The sequence below is a fragment of the Quercus lobata genome, chromosome 9 (genome assembly GCF_001633185.2).
Source record: "Quercus lobata isolate SW786 chromosome 9, ValleyOak3.0 Primary Assembly, whole genome shotgun sequence".
NCBI lineage: Eukaryota > Viridiplantae > Streptophyta > Magnoliopsida > Fagales > Fagaceae > Quercus > Quercus lobata.
In genome coordinates, this window is record NC_044912.1 from 48,851,545 (window position 1) to 48,875,135 (window position 23,591).

The 23,591-nt window shown below is 33.3% G+C and overlaps 1 protein-coding gene across 2 annotated transcripts; it reads left to right on the top strand.

Moving 5' to 3' along the window:
- Positions 1-3,078: 3,078 nt before the first annotated feature.
- Positions 3,079-12,513, top strand: LOC115959504. Of its 2 annotated transcripts, XM_031077923.1 has the most exons (5): positions 3,079-3,323; positions 3,508-3,645; positions 6,804-7,549; positions 9,052-9,090; positions 12,179-12,513. In XM_031077923.1, the coding sequence occupies exons 3-5, from the start codon at positions 6,821-6,823 to the stop codon at positions 12,269-12,271; spliced, it is 861 nt and encodes a 286-aa protein (XP_030933783.1). In that variant the 5' UTR covers positions 3,079-3,323; positions 3,508-3,645; positions 6,804-6,820; the 3' UTR covers positions 12,272-12,513. The 2 variants fall into 2 exon arrangements, with proteins under 2 accessions (XP_030933783.1, XP_030933782.1); XM_031077922.1 differs by lacking the exon at positions 3,508-3,645.
- Positions 12,514-23,591: the final 11,078 nt, after the last annotated feature.

The window sequence follows — 23,591 nt, forward strand, 5'->3', positions numbered from 1 at the left end:
TAGTAATATGGACTTCAGGCACAATTGGAGGGTTAGGAATTTGAAAAGCATAAAGGGCTTGCAAATAAAGGGAATGACCTCCCACCGTGCTTCTTATATAGGGGGTAAGCCTGGTGGCATTTAATCTATACAAATTTCTAAGAAAAACTGCAAACGAGATAAGTCCTGCTCAATTCCCAAAGCGATCTTCCGCCGTTGGATTTGCATCGCCTCGTAAAGAGACCTTAATGAAGGCGCGCCTCGTGTATCGAAACGGTAGGAACGTGGCGTGGGTAAACTAAAAGAATGTCTCACAACCAGGAACGTGTCCTAGGCAAACGGAGAGGCTCCAACATTGATGAAGGATAAGGCTTGGTAAGCCATGATATAGGCCCGACATCATCAAAACCCTCCTCTCCATCCGAGGAGTCGGACAGTAAGATTTTGAGGGGCTATTGTGGGGGGGCCAAGTCCAAGAACCGGAGCCACACAGGCCGTGCTGAGGAGAAAGTCTTCTTGGATAAGCTCAGTTCACCTCTGTGCGATCATCTTGATTACCGTGACTAACGACCGTCCGTTCATTAAGGCCTAGCCTTTTAACCCACTCTCTACAAATTCATTGTTTGGGCCATTAATGTTCGAACCCAATACGAATTTGGGATCATTACAAATTGAGTCCTTACAATAGCAATTTTGTAATTTTACACTTTAAGATAAACAGAAAAAAAATTTACATATTTTTAATTTAGTTGATGCTAGTGATTTTTGAACTTAAATAGGTAAAATTAAAACATTTTCTATTTTGCATTGATTTTTTTTTTTTTGATGAGAAATACTGTAACTTTTATTTATGAAGAGGATAGGTACATAGCATCATGAAACACAAAAGATTCAATAAACTGTGGACATTCCTCTATCCAAGTTACAAAGTCATGAATACCCTTGACACGTTGTGCTAAAGCATGTGCCGGTTTATTCCCCTGCCTTCGCACATGTTGAACTTGAAAATGCCTAAAGTCAAGCAACCTTTGTTGAATGCTTTCCATGATGTCAACAATTGCAGCAGGTGGTGTAAATGATCTATTTTGCATTGATTTGATTTGACGTAAATGATCTTAAGTGACTTTACGTAGAAGAGAGGTTAGAGCATTCACATCAGACCATCTAAAGTCTTCTAAAATAGATCTACAGTGCAAATTTTACACATTTTGGCCAAAAAACATCCCACATCAGCTCATGTAAACATGTGTAAAATCGTCTAAAAATTTCCATGAGCTACAGTAACCGTGCATATATACACGGTTACTGTAGCTCGTCTATACATTATTATAATAATTTATAATTTCGCTCGTTTTTTTCTCTCTCTTCTCCATCTGCACAACCTCATCATCATCATCATCAACTGCTTCTTCCTCTTATACACACACTCCCACAGTCAAAATCAAAAATCAACAACATAAATAAAAAATCAACCACAAAATCAACAACAAAATCACCCAGAAACACCACAAAACCAAACACACCCACACACGGACACACCAACGGAGACAGAGAGAGTGGATCGGATGGAGAGGCGGATCCGCGTTCTTCTCGCTGTGCTTGGATCGGAGTTCTTCTCGCCATGCTTGGATCGGAGACAGAGAGAGCGGATCGACGCTTGTGGCGGATCGGCGTGCTTGGATCGGCGATCTTCTCGCCGTGCTTGGATCGGAGACAGAGAGAGCGGATCGGCGCTTGTGGCGGATCGGCGTGCTTGGATCGGCGATCTTCTCGCCGTGCTTGGATCGGAGACAGAGAGGAGTGGATCAGCGTTCTTCTCGGCGCCGTGCTCCCTGCTCGGATCGGAGACAGAGAGTGGATCGGATGGAGAGATAGAAGAGGAAATCAGAAATATTACAGACCGGGTATAGAGAGAGAGAAAGAAATCAGATGGAGAGAGGAGGAAATCAGAAATAGGATAGACGGGTATAGAGAAAGAAAAAGAAATCAGATGGAGAGAGAACAGGAAAGCAGAAATATGATAGAGAGAGAGAGAGAAAGCGGGTATAAAAACGATAATGGGTTAGGTGAGAATAATAAAATAATTAAGGAAATTGATTATTTAAATAAGAGTGGTGGTAGAATAGATGAACTGATATAGGTGTTTTGTAAAAATGATGGTGTAAAATAGAAAAAGTAGGTTTTTGATGTAAAATAGACGGAATCTTTTAAACGAGCTGATATGAATGCTCTTACAGAGGAAAAAAGTTATTTACTTGGGCCAAAACCACATACTCGTCAAAGCCAGCAAAAGCAAGAATAACATCACATAATAACGGTGCACGCGAAATGTGCTAAAGTCATGAATATCCTTGACATGGTGTGTTAAAGCATGTGCCGGTTTGTTCCCCTGCCTTCGCACGTGTTGAACTTGAAAGTGCCTAAAGTCAAGCAACTTTTGTTGAATGCTTTCCATGATGTCAACAATTGCAGCAGGTGGTGTAAATGATCTATTTTGCATTGATTTGATTTGATGTAAATGATCTTAAGTGACTTTACGTAGAAGAGAGGTTACAGAGGAAAAAAGTTATTTACTTGGGCCAAAACCACATACTCGTCAAAGCCAGCAAAAGCAAGAATAACATCACATAATAACGGTGCCAGCAAAAGCAAGAATAACATCACATAAATAAATAAACCTTTATTATTTGATCAATAAAATTATTTTTTACATATAATTTTAGGTCATAAAAATTTAAAATTTTAATATTTATTTAAAAATGTAGTAATTAATATTTGATTTTTTTGAAATTTTGTAAACATGAATAATATAATACGAACATACAATCCAATTATTAGATTTTTAAAATTCATTATCAATATAAAGATATGTAAAAAATTTAAAAAATTTCTTTCTAAATTAGTTTGTAGAGAAATTTTATTCTTATATTATATTATTTGGCAACCTGTTAATTTTCAATTTTGGCCGTTTTCAAAAATTCAAACTCAGTTTTCAGTGGCACATTGATAAATACAGTGACTTCGTGGGACCCATTGACAGTATATTGTCGCATCAAATTGAAGACTTAATATTACTGTTGCTCTTCCCCAAATATTTTCACAAAGCAAAGTTTCCCTCTTTCCCTCTTCAACTCTTCCTCAAAATTTTCACATCACATTTCCTCTTCTCCATTTCCAACAGTGTAAGTACAGAAAGTCCGAAGTACTTAATGAGGATGAGATGAACATTACATGATCAAAGACAAAATACCAAGGACTGTCAGACTCTTCACCGGCGACTGCGAGCTCTGTCACCGTCGGAATCTTCACCGTCAGCTGTCCTTATTTTCGTGATCTTCTCCTAGGTGCAAACTCTGCTCTCTCTCCCTCTCGATTTTCCATGTCCATTCTCAGATTTGTTCATTTTAATTCCTGTTTTATGGATTTTTAATGGTATTCTACTTTGGATGTTAAAATGGGTGTTTTCCCGTGGATTTTTTTTTATGGCACTTTAAGTTTTTGCTAGTAATCACTTGCTCCATGTTACAGCTGAAGGAAAATAAACTCAAATCTCAAAACTTATAGTGATCATACAGTGCTAACTGCAAAGCCACTTGGGATGAAATTGATATGCTCTCTCTCTCTCTCTCTCTCTCTCTCTGTTTAGAAGCTATATTTGTTTGTGAGGTAATGATTTAAGCAAGTCATCTTAGAGACAGAGACATATATATATATATATATATATGTAAGTGGATATAATATTAAAGGGTCGGTTTCAAAAAATTACAAATAACATTGCATAAACTACTGTTTTTGAGTTAAACTACTGTTTTTGAGTTAAGGACAAGTTTTGATAGCTGGGAGTAATTCAGTTAACCTCAATCAGTCCATGGTAACTAGCTGAATTCATGTTTTGATTATCACTTTGATTGTTTTGATTGCATCTATGTTATTGTAGTCACTGTTTTGATGATCATGTATCTAAAAATGGGAAAGCTTTTCTGTTGGATCTGTTTGAATATTGGATTTTGGGACTTTGATTTTTTGGTCTTGGGAAGTTGAATGTTGTTTTTGCTAAGTTGAGGTTGGCTTTAGAGCTGTTTTGCGTGGGTCTTTGACATAAGAAATGGTATTTGCGTGGGCCAGGTGAAAATTTTAAAAGTGGCCTTTTAATATTTAAATATTAATAAAAAATATATATATATTGAAGTTTTTTTATTTAAAATCTATTTTTTTATGCAAAATTACTAATTCAGTTTTTGTATTTAAGTTCTTCAAATATTCTTTTTTAATTAATAGTATAGTTAATCCACTTAATCTTTTAATTTTTTCTTGTGACATAGTAGAATTTAAATAAGATTTTATTAATTTTAAATTTGAAATTTTTTTTTCAGATGTAACCGTAACAGACATTATTAATAATATTCTGTTAGTAATATTCTATGAGTAACATATACATTTAAAAAAGAATCTAGCATTTTTAAATAATTAAAGACATTAATTAGTCTATTTTCTAGTAGATATTTATAAAGAGAAAATATTTATAGGTAAATAAAACATAATTTATAATTAAAAATAAAATAAAATTATAGAATAATAGAACTTGGTAATTGCAATTTTTCTAAAGACCACTTTAAAGTCTAAATTTTCACAAATAAAAATTAATTTAATATATGATTCAATAAATTAGTGTAAGATATAAATGAGATGATTTTATATTCATTAAATTATTAATTGGTATAATAATTTATAATAATAGATAAAGCGAAAAACCGTGATCATAAAAAAAAGAAAATGAAAAGAAGAAAAAGTGGGAAACCGCCTAATTAATAACTGTGGGCTGCACAGTGCAGCCTGTGCAGATGTGCCTCATGTGAGCAGGCCAGCAGGGCCTGTACTATCTTCCTATGGCTAACTTTTAATGCAAAAAACGTGTCCTAAGCAGAAAAGGGTACGAGCAAAAAAAAAAACGTGTCCCATGATAGGACTCCCGTCAATAAAATAAACTAAAAATATATATAATTTAAGTTAAATAAATAGAAGACTCTAGGTCTTCATTTTCGGAAAGACAGGGGGAAAGAGCTGAGAGGAAAAATTCAAGACTGACTGAGTTTATGGAAAAAATCCAGAATCAAGACGAAGATAAAGAAAAGAAATGTAAAAATTTAGATGGAGAGGTAGAGAGATGAGAGATTTTTCTTTTGTTTTTGAAACTTATAATCTCTGTTGTAGCATATTTTAAGATAATTACGTTATATGATTAATAAGTTTGTCTATATTAATTTTCTGCATTTTAGGATAAGTAGGATATTTTTAATGCATTTTATTAACCAATAAAAGTACTTAATTTTTTTAATTAAAATATATAGATAAATACATTATATATATTCTTTTTTTACAAGTGAGGTTTTTTATTTATTTTTTATTTTTTTATTTTTTATACTAAGAAACCTTAATCGATTGTATCAATTATATCACCTTGAACTGGCCTGCCCATAACTCATAACTCAGTTGTCAGTTTCTCTTAAAAATTCCAAAATTCTTGTATGTTGCCAACATAACCCAATCACATAATTTAAGCCTATTTTTTGCCAAAATGGTGGAGCCCATCCACTAACACCACACTATTTGCTTATGGTGGCTATGCGCGTGGGAATTTCTCTTACCTCTAGCAAGACATTTTCTCCCAGTGCAGCACGCCCAGTCCAGAACATTGTCACTGCTACGGTCAACGTCTCCAAACCACGACTTTTTTACACAAGGGGTGTGCTTGAACAGCTGGACCTAGCTAGCCTATGCAAACAAGTACATACTTATCAATTTAACTGAAGCAAATTAAGACTAGTGCTATCATATTGCCAAATTAAATGTATAAGAGCATCCATAGCAGTGGAACTAAAAAGCTAATTTTTTTAGTTCCATCAAAAGTTACTTTATTTATTTTATCTATATAGATGTTCCAGTAGTGGATTTATTTTAACTTTTAACACAATAAAATAATATAAACATCACAATAAAATATACCAAAAAAAAAATCCAAAACACCAACCACAACCAGCTCTACCATTAACCATAGCCACAATCACCATCACCATCGGTCACAACCACTACTCTACTTTGGCAATCACAACACAACATAGAAAAAAAAAAGAAAAGAACGACAACCTCAATCACAACCCCATCACCACCAGCCATGACAACCACAACCCACTGCCACAACCACAACCACAAAACTCATAGTCAAAATTCACAAAACCCATTGTTAAAGCTAAAATCATCCATCACCATCACAACTAAAATTCACAAACCCATTACCATAGCCAAAATCATCCACCACCACTACCATAGCCAAAATCAACCATCATCACCACAGCCACCAAACCCATATGAAAACACAAAAAAAAAAAAAAAAAACTCAATCGCAGAAAAGAGAATAGAGAGATGGGCGGCAGCGGTGGTTTTAAATGTCATAATATTTAGCATTGATGAACAGTGCAATCTCAAATTTGAGACCACACTGTTCTCAAATTGTAAAACTTATATTTTTTTTTTTTAATATTCTGGTGGAGCTCGCTTTCTTTTAAAGAAAGAATAAAAATTGAATGAAATTGTTTGTTAGAAAAATGAATAAAAATTTAAAGAAAGGATATTTAAATGAAATTGGAATAAAAAATAGAATGTTTGATGTTTAGTATATTGTAAAATGAGGTGTTAAAATTGTAAAAGTAGTGTTTTGAAATTGTAAATACTAACGGCCTGTTTGATAGCTCAACTCTAACACACATTTTCACATTTTGAACAACATTACACGCATTATAAAATGTTGATGAGAATGCTCTAAACAGCTCAAGCAGCCTTTGACATGGCAAATACGGAAGAGATGCAAGAGTTACACATGGCTGCTTCAGCTTACTATAGAAATGCTTCCAATGGACTTAGGCAACGAGCAAGCGATTTCTTCTATTCAATGGATATAAATGGCGATGGGGGTGTTAGCTTTAATGAGTTATACCAATTCTTCTTTCAAAACGGATACAATAGGGTCAGCTTCAATTTTTTCCAGAGTTTGGACCGCGATGGAAATCAGATCTTGGATTTCTCTGAAGTCCTCACGTTTTACTACATCTTGAAAACCAGGGTTGTGTTCTGTGCTTGCTGTCAAAATTACCAATTCGGAAGGTATTTCACGTGCGTTTATTGCTTTAACAATGCTAGAAATACAGGCACGTACGACCTTTGTCCTACGTGCTATGACTATGGGGAATGGAGGCATCCTCACAGCCGTAACAACTTCTTGGATAACTACGGCTTGCTCCGGGACAGGGCAGGCTTCCATCCTGCCAGTGCCTCAAATATGTGGTGTAGTTGCTGTAGAACTAAAAAGCTAACGGGACTGTATTTCTCGTGCGTTGATTGCTTTAACACTGCTAGAAATAGAGGCACCTACGACCTTTGTTCTATGTGCTATAAGGAACGGAGGCACCAGCACCAGCAGCGGCATCCCCACCGTATCCGCTTCTGGGATAATTACGTCTTGCTCCGGTACACGGCAGGCTTCCGTCCTTTTGCAGGTGCCCCAAATTTTCAACGGGTAAGGAAAATGGTTTTGTTTTTTTATTTTCATTTTGGTTTGAAAAATATAAAGAGTAAACAGCAAGTCAGCAAGTATAGGAAAAATTACTAAAATAAAATTTGTTTATAACCATATATGTGTAACTTCTTCATATTTGGTTATTTAAAAAAAAAAAAATGTTAGTAGTATGTTCAAAATGAAATTAGAGTAAGAGCATTTGCATCAATTAATGCAAAATAGAAAAAAAAAATTAATTTTACACATTTATTATCAAAATCACTCACATAATGTAAAGTATATGATATATGTGGAATATTTTGAAAAGTGATTATGTAAAATAGAAAAAGTTGGTTTTATACTAAAATAGACAATTTTTTGAGCGAGTTGATGTGAATGCAACAACAACTGTCCATTTAAAATTTGATGTAAAAATATAGATATATCATTACTCATAGGAAAAATTACTAAAATATTTATATGGCTATATTTTTTCTTTTAATAAAATGTTATATTCACAATATTTTGACAATAAATTTAGGTGATAAGTTATAATTAGTTATAATTTGAATTCATCATTGAAATTACTTTTTTATCCACTATTAACAATCTGTCTTTTGTTGTAAAAATATTATTGACATATCATTTTTTTTTTTTAATTTTAATTTTAAGGTTTAACGGTGACAACTAGTATTTATTTACCTTTTAAGGGAAATTAGCATTTCCTATTTATGGATGAATATAAATGCTTTACTCACTTATTCATGTATCTATATTATCAAATCAATAGGTCAAACTATTTATATAAATATATATATATATATATATATATATGTTGACACATCAAACCAATGAAATAAGTTGTGTTGTAATTACTCTAAACTTTGATTCTTAAAAAAAAAAAAAAATTATATAATCAACATGCTCCAAATATATCTCAACAGCTAATTTTTTCTGCTCTTCTTCTTCTTCTTTAATTCTCCCCTTTACTACCTTCTAAAAAAAAAAAAAAAAAAAACCCTTTACTAATAATTTTATATCTTTATATTGACAATTAAAAGACACAAATTAATGTATCAAAAAAAAAAAAATGATACAAATTAAGAATAGTAGTTCTTGCGAATGTAAATCCACTTGAATTAAGTGAATTTAGTAAAATTAATATTATGCAAGAACGTTGGTGCGAAAAACTTCTTATATTTATTTTTTATTTTGAATTAAGTTTATCTTGAACTTCTATTTTTATTTTGAACTTCTATTTTGAAATGTACTAATTGGTAGTAGATAGTTTTATTTATTTATTTAGAAGAGGTAGTAGATAGTTTGAATTAAGTAAAACTATATACAGAAGATTATGTTATATAACTCTAAATATGCCTAGAGCTTTGAAGTTCAATTAATAGTTCTTGGTGTTTCCAATGGAAATATCGGAGTTTAAATTCTCCATCTTCTAGCTATTTTATTAGCAAAAGAAAAAAAAGAAAAAAGAAATACTCTAAACTTGATCCAATTTTTTAATACAGGCACTAGTTCCGGGACGTGCTCCATCTACAGCACAACAGGTAAGTTTCTCTGTTCTCTTCTTATTCTTTAATTTTCTCCTTTACTAATAAGTTTACATCTTTGTCTTAACAATTAATAGACACAATTTTTTTTTTTTTTTAAATAGTAGTTTTTCTTGCATTTGCACATCGATCCACTTGAATTAATTAATTTTTTTTTCTTTTTTGAGAAACCACTTGAATTAAGTTAATTTTGGAAATTACAATTGTATATATTAAATGAACCAATCACACATTTAATTTCATAATTTTTTGTTGTTGTTGTTGTGTTAGTACCTATGTTGTAAATCACCTTAAGGTTGATCTTAGAATAATATGTAACATTTTATGGACTATGTAACATACTAGAAATATTATGTGCCACTGATATGTTTCATTTTAGTAACCAAAAAAATGATAAGTTTTGTTATATATTGATAGAAAATTTAAAATTTAGATATTAACAAAATATTACATGAAATTATCATGGTTTAAGTTATATATAAGCTACAGTTAAAAAAGACTTAAAATAAAACATACAACCTAAAAATATTAAAATACTATAGCTAAATGTATGATGTACAAATTTTGGTATATGTAGAATTGCAGCTACACATAGTGTGAGTTACATGCTAGTTAATATTATGCAAGAAAAGATGGTGTGGAAATTACTTTTTATTTTGAGCGTCTATTTTTTGAAATTTCCTAAACTACTAGTAGGTAGTTTAAATTAGGTCAAACTATACTTTTGGTCCCCCGACCATGAAAGTCTTTTCCAGTTCATCTTATACGGTAGATACTTTCTCAACTCATATCTATGGCCCATAGCCCATCACTGAAGCTAATGTCAAGCTTACTAGCAATTAGATAAAGGAGGATTCCTAGCATACTTCTATATGCGGTGGGATCAACACTCTTAACCAACAAGTTAATAATGAGCTTAACATTAGAACTCATGGGTGTTCTAATACCACTTGTTGGGTTATTGATAGACCTCTGTTAATTAATTCAATTACCCGCACTCAAAATTTCTTCGTCTAATCCTATTTTCGGCCTCCGTTGATGTTCAAAACGTTGGTAAGTGTTCTGAAACACTTCCAATCCTAGTGTTCATCTGACACATCTCATCAATAAGATGGTCAAAACAATCACCATGTGAAGCTTGAGTTTCCCAGATGTTGCCAAGATCACCAAGTACAAGCTGAAGCTGATTAAGAATGGCAACTAGTGTGACCTCTAAACAGTAGATACTTTCTCAACTCATCCATGCCTCATAGTCAAAGACTTAAACACCATCTCTTGGCTCCCATTGAAAGGTTGCAATAGCACCAGGTGCATGTCAAAGGAGAAGCTATGCAAAGGCCTTTTACTAGGAAAAAAAGGTTAGGTTTTTACAAGGGTCAAAACCCATGAAAAAAAAAGAAAGAAAAACCCACGAAAAAAGATTATTTTGAGAGTCAGGATGATCCTCAATGACCTATGAAATATACACCATCAAAAAAGAAATTTGGATAGCCTTTGTGACCCTCAAAACAAGTGATTTATCTATAATGATAAATATCTCAAAAGTGTCGAAAGATTTAAAAATGAGTCGAAACAAGTCTAGTTTTTTGTATAGCATGTTGCATGTTATTTACACGTCATATATGCATGAAGGCTTGAACATTTGTGGAATGTTGTATTACTAATTTTGTGCTGGTTTATTCCTAATAACTTTGGGCTTTCGAGCCTGGACTCTCAATTTATTTGTACTTTGGGTTGGGCTTTTCCCACAATGGGAGATCCAATATGTGGCTATTGATGTCACTTTTGGAGTTCTAGTGTTACTTTGACACCAAACCACCTTGATCTTAGCTCAGCCGAGAAGGCTACCAAGAAGCCAAGCACTCTCCCTGAAATCTGAATAGGATTTCCTTCTCCTCGGGGTGTATTTTTCCTTACTGCTCCCGTGTCTCGCTGCCCAAAATTTTCCAACCCTTTCTTCCTACCACTCCTCCCGTATTTATATCCCTCTCATAGTGTGGTCATCATAATGAGAGAATATTCCACATGCTAGTGGGCCTTTTGTATCATATCTCTAGTCAGAGGGGACCCACTTCCTGCTGTTGATTGACCTCCTAATAACTTATGCCTGATGTCGGTTATTGCTCGGTAGATAGAAGATTCTCCTAAGCCATTGTCTCTTGATCATGGCTTGTCTTGGGGTACTTTATTTGTATGTTCGGCCTGTTCCAGATAGTTTGGCTAGTAGGTTGAGATGGGCCAAGGCTATCTAATGAGTGGTCCTCCAGTTCGGGACCGGCTTGTTATTCTCGGTCTGTACAAATTCTATTCGGGAAAAGTTTAAAATAGTAATGGTATAGAAATATGAGGAAAATGTGGCCAAAATATGAGGCTTCTTATTTGCAGGGTGCAAGTCCAGGGTTTCAAGTGAGAAAAATGTCAAAGTATTAACAAATTGATTCTTGAAAGTGCTAATTATTGTTGTAAGTAAAAAAGAATGCATCAAAAAAAAAAAAAAGAAGACTAAAAAAAAATGTGATGACAAATCAAATAGACAAGCAAAAAGGAGGCAAAGAGTTCTATACAGAATTGATTCTAAGATTAATTAATGTTATAAGATTATTTATTTGTGTCTAACAATACTCTTTGTCACTTTGATATAAATATGCTAAACTAAGAGATAAACTAAACACAACATTAATTAGGAAACATTCCCTGGGCCATTCCTGCACTCTTAGTACTATCAGTTAACACATACGCATTGAAATTTAATTGGGTAACCTAGTATACTGTAACTAAGGAGCTATATCTAAGTCTTGTCATATTATTAAATTTTTTTCAAGTTGATAGTAGGGTTGTTTTTGGAAATATAGACAATTGGATCCTGAAGAGTTATTTTTTTATTATAAATTTGGATTAGAATCATTAGATGCAACTAAGATGCAACTAAGAGCTTGACTTTATTTTCTACTGCATAGTTTGTAAACTTCTAACACCCATAAACAGTATAATTATATATTCAATTTACTCCAAAAAATTGAATGTAAAAGTAAAACCTTGATTTCTGATTCAAGTGTACCCAATTCTTGTTTGAGTACGCTTTCAGAGGATGATGACAACATTTCAAGCACTGGAGACGGGTGTTAATGTTGTGAATGCGGGTGTTAATGTTGCGAATGCGGATTGTAGCATCATGTGATGGTTTATTTGGAAATTTGAGGAGGACAATGATTGGCACGCACGATGCAGGAATCAACGTGGCTGACAGAAGATTTTATGTCTTCTTTCTTTGCATTTATTTTTCACTCCGCTTTCTTCTTTGTTAACAACTCATCAAATATTTATTCGTGCTCTGGTTTTCCTAATGAGTGTTAAACTAGTTTACATAATTTATTTTTTTACAAGTGCTTCGTCTGTAATATTTTCAACATTTTCACAACAAAATTTTAGGTATCAATTTATTTCAAGTTTTAATTTGAACTTACCACTTTGAATAATAGTAAGTAACAATCTGTTATTTTAAAATTTGTAGACATAATTATTGGGTAAAAATAGATTGGTCCGAATTAATTAATCTAATTATCCAAGTTGATTAATTATGTTAAATTATATGTAAATTGTGGAGGCACTGACAAATCATTAAATAACTAATATGTAATGGAAAATTAGTTAGCATGATGATTTGTTAACAAAGGGGGGAAAATCGCTCGAAAGGCAAAAATTTTACTGGGTGAATTTGATGTCTTTACTCTCAAGAATGCACTAATCAATAATCAAACGGTTACAAGTATAAAGAGTCTTATTATTGTCTTGGTCTATCACGATATACCAACTTACAATTGAATCTTAACTTTAATATCCATTTGAACTTGATCTTGTAGTAGTTTTTTTTTTTTTTTTTGTTGCACAAATTTTTAATTTATGACTAACTCTTTTGTGTAGAATTTAGTACGTGACTAACTCCAACATCTTGATTGATTGTTGTTAGTTGCAAAATTTTTCATTTCATAAATGATGAAGATTAGAAAACACTTGATTTCAAAACCTAAAGGCGTACAAACGTAGTAACTTTTCACAGAGTGTGAGTTCTAAGTTTTCGTTTTTGTGTGTGATGGCTTTTAAAATAAGGCTTTTATATATATATATATATATATATATGTCTAAGGTGTTAAGAAGAGAATCCCTAATCATTGAAGTCAGCATTGGCATAATTTCAGATTTGAGATTTTTGAATCTACAAATCTCGATAGATCGGGTCTATGTTAAGCTTCTCCATTAATCTTCGATAACAGCATCTGTCGAGCTAGTGTTGAGATTTAATGAAACTTTTTTTCTTCACTTGTTTCTTAAATCAACCTTCGTGTCTTTAATATTACCACTTGATATGTTTGAAACTTTGAATAACATATTACTTGATACATTAAACCTAACTTAAAACTGTCTAATTACAAGTAAAGTACGTTTTGTCAAATAATTAGTCAATTACATAGGAAAATAGGGAAAAATGCCTATACACCCCCTGAACTTTAAAGTAGTAGTCAAGACATCCCTTGAACTTTTTTATTGGCTAATTTACTCCATAAACTTTACATAACAGCCAAATCAGTATTTCCAGTTAGTGTACTGTCAAAACTAGCAAAATAGTCACTTGAGATGCACATGAGGTGTAAAAATACAAATTCAAAGGATTAAACAAAGAAAAGATGCAATGTTTGACCGGATAGATAACGGCTTTTTTAATATCTCTTTAGGGCTCAAGAAACTCTATTATCGCTTCCCACTTGAGACCTCAAATGGCACCACAACAGCTTAGCTCTCTTAACCCCACATCATCCAAACCTCTCTGCACCTACGCACTACCTAATACCCACGACTCAAAGGCCTATTGCCGCCACAGTAGTGGTGTCTCTCACTGCCAAAGCACCAACACTCAGTAGAAATCCCATCCTGAACCTTCTTTAAAGTAGCAGAGTAACAGGAAGAAGAACCACTCCAATGTGCAAAAGATGAACAGTAATTAGCTTAACAATAAAAATGAGGGTGACCCATTATGCGGTGACCCACCAAATGTTGATTTGATGGGTTTGTGTGAGGAGGGCAGGGTTGAACAAGTTGTGGAGTGGATTCACTTGTGTTGAGTGGTTTCGTAAATGTGGCTGGAGGAGTTGTTTTCTGCATGGGCTAACAACTGGCCTTGTCGAAATTGTGGTCTATTTTCCCGGGTTTTATTTTTTATTTTATTTTTATTTTTTTATTTTTTGGTAATGTTTAGCTGCTGGTAGTTTGGTGTAGTTAAGGACTTCTCTGTTTGTTTAGTTTTTTTTGTAATAGTCGATGTGTTGTCCCGTGTGTTGTAGTTAGTGTTTGGTTACTCTGGTTTAAGTGTGAACTCCGATTTATCTTGTATGTTTTGTTTCATCAATAAAATTTCCACTGTCATGCAAAAAAAGAAAAAAAAAATGAAAAAAAGTTGTGGAGTATATAGGTCAAGGTGTTTGTGCTAATTATGGTGTTTTCTATGTGTTGTTGGATTCGTGTGGGGATTCGAAGCCCCTTCAAGTTGGTAAGAGTGTCAATGGGTTCTTACAATGTTCTCTGTCAATCTGGTCAGACCTTGCTCCTCTTCTTTGCATCAATCCACCAGGTTTCAATTAATTAAGGGGTTTGAGTTTGTTTTTTTAAAACTCATGTGTATCTCACATGATCATTCCATTAGTTTTTTTAACAATAGATTAACGGAGGTACTAATTTGGCTGGTATGTAAAGTTTATAGAGTAAATTGGCTAATAAAAAAATTTAGAAGATGTCTTGGCCACTACTTCAAAGTTTAGGGGGTGTATGGGCATTTTTCTTTAAAAAAAATATGACTCTAACCATAGCATTTCTCTATTTTGTTTTCTCCTCTTTTATTTCTTTTCTTTTAAATAAATATGAAATAGGATTCTTTTTTATAGAATAAAATATAATATTTATTGTAAGGACTCAATTTGTAACGACCCAAAAAGGATATTGGGTTCGCACGTAAACAGGCCCAAACAATATTATTTGTAGAGCGTGGGTTTAAAAGGTTAGGCCTTGGTCACCGGACGGTGGTTAGTCGTGGGATTCATACAGAATTAAACCGTGTTCGCTCGAGGAGTCTTTCTCCTTGAGGCGGTCTGGAAGGCTCTAGTTCTTGGCCTTTTTTCTCAGCCCCCTTTTTAGGCGCATCAACCTTCACATTATATAGTCTTTCTTGCTTGATCCTAGTCCTCCACTTGTTGGTCAGGCAGGTGCCTACTTAAGTACCCGTCCCATCAGCTGCCTCTCCTTACTTTTTGTTAGTTGTGATGACCGAAGTCACCCTGTTTAGGCGTCTTTTCTCATTAATATGCTTAGGACGTTTGTGGGCGCATTTAATGCGGAGGGGACATATTTACCTTGAACCAGTTCCGCACCGTACCCCCACGTGGGTCTCATTCTACTCACCTCTTTTTCAGGAGACTTTTTGGGGGCAGCCTTCAACGAGATGTTGCTCTTCCCTTTGAAGTCTTGGAATGCCGAGGACAGGGCCATCCTCGGCTGTGCCCCCGGCATTTCGGCCTTTCCCTATTTGTCATCGGCAAATACCTTCCTCAGCACAGGCCCTGGACCCTAGTAAAGCGTGGGCCGAATTATAAGTTCTCTGGCCTCACACTTATTATAGTTATTAATAAGCATTTATAATTATTATATTATATTTGTATATAGAATTATGTATTCTAGAATCTTGCCTTTATTATGATTGTGTTTATACATATGATTTTTTATTTTTTTATATAAAAACAAACACATACAAAAGGAAAGAAATTCTAATACAAAGGTACACTATAAACTTTACTAAAAAGTCATAATAACTTTTACAGGAGAGTATGATAAGTTTTATATATATATAAAACATACATATAAGTTCTAATAAAGGGTTTAAATATAAAATATAATTTAAATTCAGTTATATATATATATATATATTTATATATATATATATATAAAAAGAGAGGGAGATGTTCATACGCATCACAAGCAAGGGCCCACTTTGCAATAATATGGGCTAACAACTCTTTTTATTTTATTTATTTTTTGATGACAAGGGCTAAGAAATTTAAATGTCCATTGACGAGAACTAATATGCCTATTATACCCCGAGCAGACCATGACCATTGCTATCAGAAAGTTTCCTTTAATTGCCTCGGCAACAATACCTTCAAGGTTACGAATTTAAGTGCTTATTCACTTGCATGATTTTATAGGTTTTCTTGGTTAAAAAATATCAATATTAGAAGTTGGGAACCACAAACTGCTATAAGTTCCGATGTGGGTATGCAATGTAACTAATACTGATGTATCCACTAAATGGAAGATTTTACAAATTTAGAGTCAGCTACTTAATTATTTAACTATAAAATAAAAAAATTACATCTTTATTTATATATATCATATATAAAAACAACGGTGATACTGAAATAGTACACTGCTATTGATTGATACCAAAATATTTTATTCCCTTAACCAAACCAAAATAGCCAAGTTTAATTTTGATAAATTGTATTGCAATGTATTAAGAAACATCTATTTTGCGTTTTTTCATTTATTTGAATTTTTTTTATTAAATATTGTTGATATTATATGGATGCTAGTTTTGATTTTCAAGAAAAAAAAAATTTTGTTCTACTTCCTGGCTTCGTCCTTGGAAGTAGTGTATTTCGATTTTTTTTTTTTTTTGCGTGGACATATGTCAGTTGCTTGGAGGCTAGCCTTGTTAGATTCTAATATACATTCTATAGTTTCTAATGCAATTTACAGATTACTGACTATTATACAATATGTTAAAATTAGAGTATAAATTTGATAAGGATGTGGGCCAAAACCCATAATTTACACTACCCAATAATAGTTTGCGATCTCAACATCTATAATATATATTAGCATGGAACTCCCTGCAAACGCATGGAGGCATTTAAAATTAAACAAATTTTTTATTATAAAAATATAAATAATTAGTCAAATTAAATTTTTTTTTTAAAAGTATGTAACACATGCATTCATGCATAAATATAAATATATTTAAAATGAAACACAATTTTTATCGTAAAATATAGATAATTAGTCAAATTATATATTTAAAGTAAACATGATTAGTCACATATTAAAATTCTTACCTAAATTTAATACTACTTATGATCATTTTTTTCTTTCTAATTTTTAATAAGATAGAATGTGTGGTTATTTTTGTTATGTGGTGATTTTTATTTTATCTATTTTTTGATAAACATATTGTGATTTTTATTGAGTATATGCGAGTTTTATTTATTTATTTTATAATTCATTAATATTAGATTCTTAGTATTTTGCCTTCATTAACTCACTTGACACAAAAATTGAAAAACATAAGTAGACACATGACAGAAGTTTAAGTGGATAATTATGGTGTAGTTCCCACATAAATTTGGATACATGACACAAAATTGGATTATAATTTCAAATTCTAATTCAATTTTCTCTAAGCTTTACCTATTAATATATATATATATATATAGATGAGTTATAAATTTGAAATTTTTTTAGTTATATGATTTTGTCTTTTATGATTTATTACAGTGGACTCATTGTTTTTTACACTAAATTAACTAATTTGGTACAAAATTTTAAAATTTTATATTAGATGGGACACATGGCGTAAAATTAAACTATAATTAAAATTCAATTTTTACACTAAATTAACTCACTTTGCACAAAATTCTAAAATTTAGATTAGGTGAGACACATGACGCAGAATTAGACTTTAATTGAATTCTAATTTGAAATTTAATGAGATTTTTTCTCTGCTTTACCTATTATTATTATATATATATATATATATATATATTAGGGTAAATTGTAAAATACACCCTTGAAGTTTGAGGTTGCTTGAATTTTATATTCTGAAATTTGAGAAATTTGATTTTACATTTTGAAGTTTGATTCTCTTAGCAAAACTTCACCCCTCATTAGTTTAAAGTGTTAAATGACACAGAGGCATGCTGGCATGTTTTATTTTTCACAAATCAGCCATTCAAAATGACACCGTTTCAAAGGAAGAAAAAAGGTACTAGTACCATCTCTCTAAACTGCACCGCTTTGCCAACTCAAAACAAAAATTCCTGGTATTCCTACAACACGACCGTTTTGCCCAAACGATAAACACAATTACACAAAACATAGGATCTGCAACGTGACACACCGTTTCTACCATTCAACTACCTATTCCCAAAAGCAAAACCCTAGGTACAATTCAGGAAAGGAAAGCATAAATTTGTTACAATGCAGATTGACATTTGACAGTTTTCCACTCTCTCAGCAGTAGTGGCTGTGGCTTTGTCAAGCTTGTCTAAGGGTGCTTCCCACTTCATGTGGTAACATTTCCCCCACCACCATACCTACCATCTTGCGCATTGGCCTTTGCCCCATCCTAGCCATAACCGCCTCTCATCATGAACCCAGAACAACCCGATCTCACCATAATAGCAGACCCGCCTATCTCAAACGTCAAACCACTACACCAGCAGACCCATTTCTCTACCATCCAAACCCAATATAGCTCGTGAGCTCTCTTCCTTTGGCCTTATTGGAAGGCTTATTGCTAGCAAAGCCAATAACAAGGTGAGAGGCTTAGAGCTATTCTCTTCAAGGCTTGGAAAATCCAATATAGCTGAGGTTTTGATTTTGGGAATAGGTTGAATAAAATTTGGGCAAAACGGCGGTGTCGTAGGAATACCTGGAATTTTTGTTTTGAGTTGCAGAATAGTGCCGCTTAGAGAGATGGTGGCAGTACCTTTTTCCTCCCTTTGAAACAGTGTCGTTTTGAATGGTTGATTTGGCAAAAATAAAACATTTCAGCATTCCTACATGTCACTTAACATTTTAAACCGACGAAGAGTGGAGTTTTGCTAACGCAACCAAACTTCAGGGTGTAAAATCCAAGCAATCCCAAACTTCAGAGGTGTACTTTACAATTTATCCTATATATTATAGAAGTTTGATCCCACAACTGGTGAATGCACACAACAATGACAAGTGATGCAATCTTCTATCTATTTAGAATAATGAGGACAACCACCATACACCCTTGGTGCGATAGTCACTTTATAAGTATAAGTGTTTGTGGGGTGTGTGGGCAAAGACCGGGGTTCAAATCTCCAGAAAGGAAATTCACACATATATACACTTAGATCAGGCTAGTGCAGAATTTATTTCTTATATATATATATATATATATATATATAAAGTGAATAATGAGGACAAATTAATAGTGCCACATGGCAAGTAGCAATTTGTCCATCATATAACACATCTAACATGTGTCAATACATTTAATCATAAATTAATGGTACATTATAAATATTTTGTATTCAATACTCTTAAAGGTGATGATGCATGTATATATTATTTAATAATATTAATATAAATATATATATATATATATATATTTAATGGGCCGGTTAACATAAACAGTTTTAATGGGCCGGTTAACAGGGGTTAAGGCATAAGGATCATAAGATGAAGCAAGAACAGTGGAGTAATTAATCCTAGGGATGGTTCCTAGGGTGGTGAAACGGTTGGTTATGTCAAGGGGAGAAGCAGGTTCTTTTTTAACAATTTGTTTAGGAGTTTCAACAGGAGGATTATCTTTTGGTCTTCTACTTGCCATTGTGACACTGCAGAAATTCACGGGTAAGGAAATCAGGGATAGAATTTTGAGATCCTTTAATATATTCAATATCAAAATCAAAAACGCTTAAAATAGCTTGCCATCTAGCAAAAATATGTTTTGAAGCAATATTTTCAACATCTTTTTCAATAACATATTTAGCACTTTTGTAATCAATTCGTAACAAAAATTTTTGGTTTAATAGATCACTTTGAAATTTTGAAATACATAGTACTATAGATAAAATCTCCTTTTTAATAGAACTAGAAAGTAAATAACTTGAAAGTAGATAGCTTGAATGTAAGCACAGTAATAAGGCGGTAGAACCAGCCAAGCAATATATATCAAAATAATTCAAAGTAACTAAGAACAATAGTTCAAAATAAATGAAAGCAATGTAGAACCATCCGGTATGGCGGTAATCCGTCCAAGGTGGTGGTAGCAACAAGTAAAGTAATGAACATAGAACTGAAAATACTTCTTATTGAAAGTAGGATAAACACTTACAGTAGTAGTAGTGAATACAAGATCTCAACAGTTACAGGTTAACAGTTACAAAGCTTGAACTAGTCCTAGTTACAAGGTTTGTAGGATTACAAGGCTTGTAGTGAACAAAGGTGAACAAGGTTGTAGTAGTAGTAGAAGAAGCAAGTGGGTTCTCTCTCTAAGAAGGCTAGTTCTAAGGGAAGAGGAATCAGAACTAAAACTTTGCTTGAAAAAACCTAAGGGACATCCCCCCTTAAATAGGCAAAGTTTTGAGTAAACAGTACTCGTGAACAGTAAAAGATAAATTGCTGAAAACAATCTTGGTGTGACTAAAAGTCACAGGAAACACGGAGAATCAACTTTTCAGAACATTATCATCAGGAGTGGAAATTAACAGTGAAAGTCCACTAGTAAACAGTGTAGCATTTGGCCTTTATTCAGGCTAGACAAATAAGCTCAATCTTCACGAAGATCTGGAGTGTTATCTTCATCATGTCCAAACAACTCCTGGTCATATGGGAAATAGGGGTTGTGAGCAATAGATTCTTCTGATGAGGCTTTGGATTCTTCTTGATTAGCAACAGCTTCTTCTGCCCATTTGAGTAAAGCTAGAAGAGCATCAGGATTCTTTCTCAAATTGTCAATAGAGGAGCTTTTAGTCTGAACATTTTTGCCGGAAGAAAAAGAGGGAGCATCAGCAGGAGCAGGGGTTTGAACAAAGGAATGATCTTTTGCCATGGGCAAAGCAGCAGCAGATGAAGATTCTCTGGAAATAGAGGCAACAGCGGTAATGATCTTTTGAGTGTGAGGGAATTTTCCCCACCATTTTACATACCAATGCCTAGAGAGAACATCACCATCTTTCTCATATTGCCATTTCAATATCCAAGGTATTTTATACTTTTTAACAAAATGAAGCAAAGTAGGAAATTTGGCTCCATAAGCATCACACCTATAACATTTCTTGAAACAATTGAAAGCATCAAGCAATGGTGCAGGAAATAATTCAGTAATAGGACCAAATTGGGCCCACCAGCGGTTGAACCAAAGGCGCAAATCACCAGTGAATTCTTTGTCAAAGTTAACAAACCAGGAATGAGACATGTTTTCATTCTGGTGCAGCATGAATCTTGTCCAAGCCATGATATAATCATAATATGAATAGGGAATGGGGGAACTTGGCATTGTTCTGGTAGATGTAAGAGAAGAGCCCCATTGTTCTGCAGAAATGAAATTGACCAAGTAAACACTGTGGTAAATAATTTTGGAAGTGTCTTTATGGTATCAGAGCCACTCTTTTCTGGCCGGTGGTAGTGTGGTTGTGTTCTTTGTCTCTTGTCCGTGTCTACCCAACGCTTGATATTCCTTTGTTGTGTTCCCTTCTTACCGTCGTTGGCGCCACCCTAGTCGTAAAGTGAAGTCCTAGAACCTAGCTATAAGGCCCGTTTGAGCCAAGAGAGGGCGTGTAGGGCATGAGAGGTATAAGGTTGGTTAGGGTATGTGTTACGAAATGCAACGGTTGTGAGAAAAACATGATAACTGAGTGTTGAACCTAGGATAGTATGGATAAGTTGTGGAGATCCAACTCCTCTATCAGCTCCAGGACTAGTTGTCCTGCTGATATTGTAAATGAAGAAGATCACACTATTGATGATAATGAGGTGATCCCTGATTTTCGTAAATGGACTATTCCTAAAGTTGATACTAAAACTATTTATAAAACTAGTTTTGTTGAAAGTGCTTTTCATTCTGCTTACAAAGCTAGAACTGTTGAACAAATTTTCTCTATTTCGAGAATTCATGAAAAATGCTGTTTGTTTACTAAAAAGAATATTAATGACTTCCTTGCTGCTAAAAAATTCAGTTATTTGCATATTGGTATGGTTCAAGTTGCTATTAAACCACTCACCCGAAAGGGTATTAATGCTTCTGTTCTCATGTGTTTAAGAGATGCTAGATTTAAGATTTTTAAAGATAGCATTCTTGGTATGATCACTGCTTCTATGTATGATGGTCCTGTTTATTTTAACTGTTATCCTGATCTTAGTCTTGCTTTGGATGATCCTAATATTGTTAAAGCTTTGACATTGAATATTGCTTCATCTGGTTATCACATGGAAGAGGGTAGTAAGCCTTTTGCTTTGATCTACCGCATTTATTATAAACTAATGGGTGCTCAAATGAATCCTTGTGCTATAATTCCTAGAGAACCTTCAGGTAAAACCATGTTAATTCAATGTTCAACTCCTGATGCTAAAATCCAAGTTCCAAAAATGATTCAATGGCAAGATGTTAAACTTCCTAATGATTGGTTATTAGAACAAGAAAGCCCTCCTGCTAAACCCATTTTTGATGAGCTTGATCTCACCCATATTCAACAATATCTTGATGGTACTGTTAAAATAAGTTTTCAAAACAATCCACCTTTGAGGATCAACGAAGGAAGACATTCCTTTGCTGGATCTAAAAGTATTTCAAAAAGAGATCGCGAGATCAATGAATTTTTGAAAAAGAATTTGGAAACATCCTCTGATTTAAAGCTAAAAGGTATTTCAAGTGATAAATCCCAAATTAGCTCTGTTTACTATTCAACTAAACCTGAAACTTCCACTCCATTTAGTAAAACTACTAATGAAGATGAGGAAGACACTGTTTCTGTTACTCCATCTGATTTTGATTCTCCTATTGAAAACCCTCCTGTTTACCAAAATCAATTAAGAGTTTTGACTGTTTTGAATGATGATTTTGAAATTGATTGGGATTCTTTGTACAATGAGTTTATGCTTGCAACAAACAAAACCAAGAGAAAATATTTCCAAAATAATTTTGCTCAGTCTGATAAAGACCGTGTTAAAAGAAAATGGTTGGAAATGATGAATCAATTGAAAAAACATATTTTGTTTTTTGATTTTCTTGAAAACCATTATGTTCCAAATAATGAGGTTTCAAAACAACATTTATATGTGATAAAGAAATCAAATTTTGTTAAGATTGATAAAAACATTGTTAGGTCTAGTCATACTCCTCTTGATTCAATTTTGATAACTACTAAGAAAGATAAAGTGACAAAAGAGAAAGTGAAGGCCTCTCCTTTCAAAATTGCTGATGATCAAACTCCTATTGTTAGCCTTATTGAACAAAACAATTTTACTAATCAATCTTTGCATATTATTGGTCAACAGCTTGACCGTATTGAAGAAAAATTTGTTGAAAAAATTGTTTCTGTTTCTGAAAAATCTGTTCCTGTTAAAACTGAGAAACCTTTGATTGATTTACCCAGTCAAAGAGAAAAAGTTATGTTTAAAACTTCTCAGTCCAAGACTCTTGA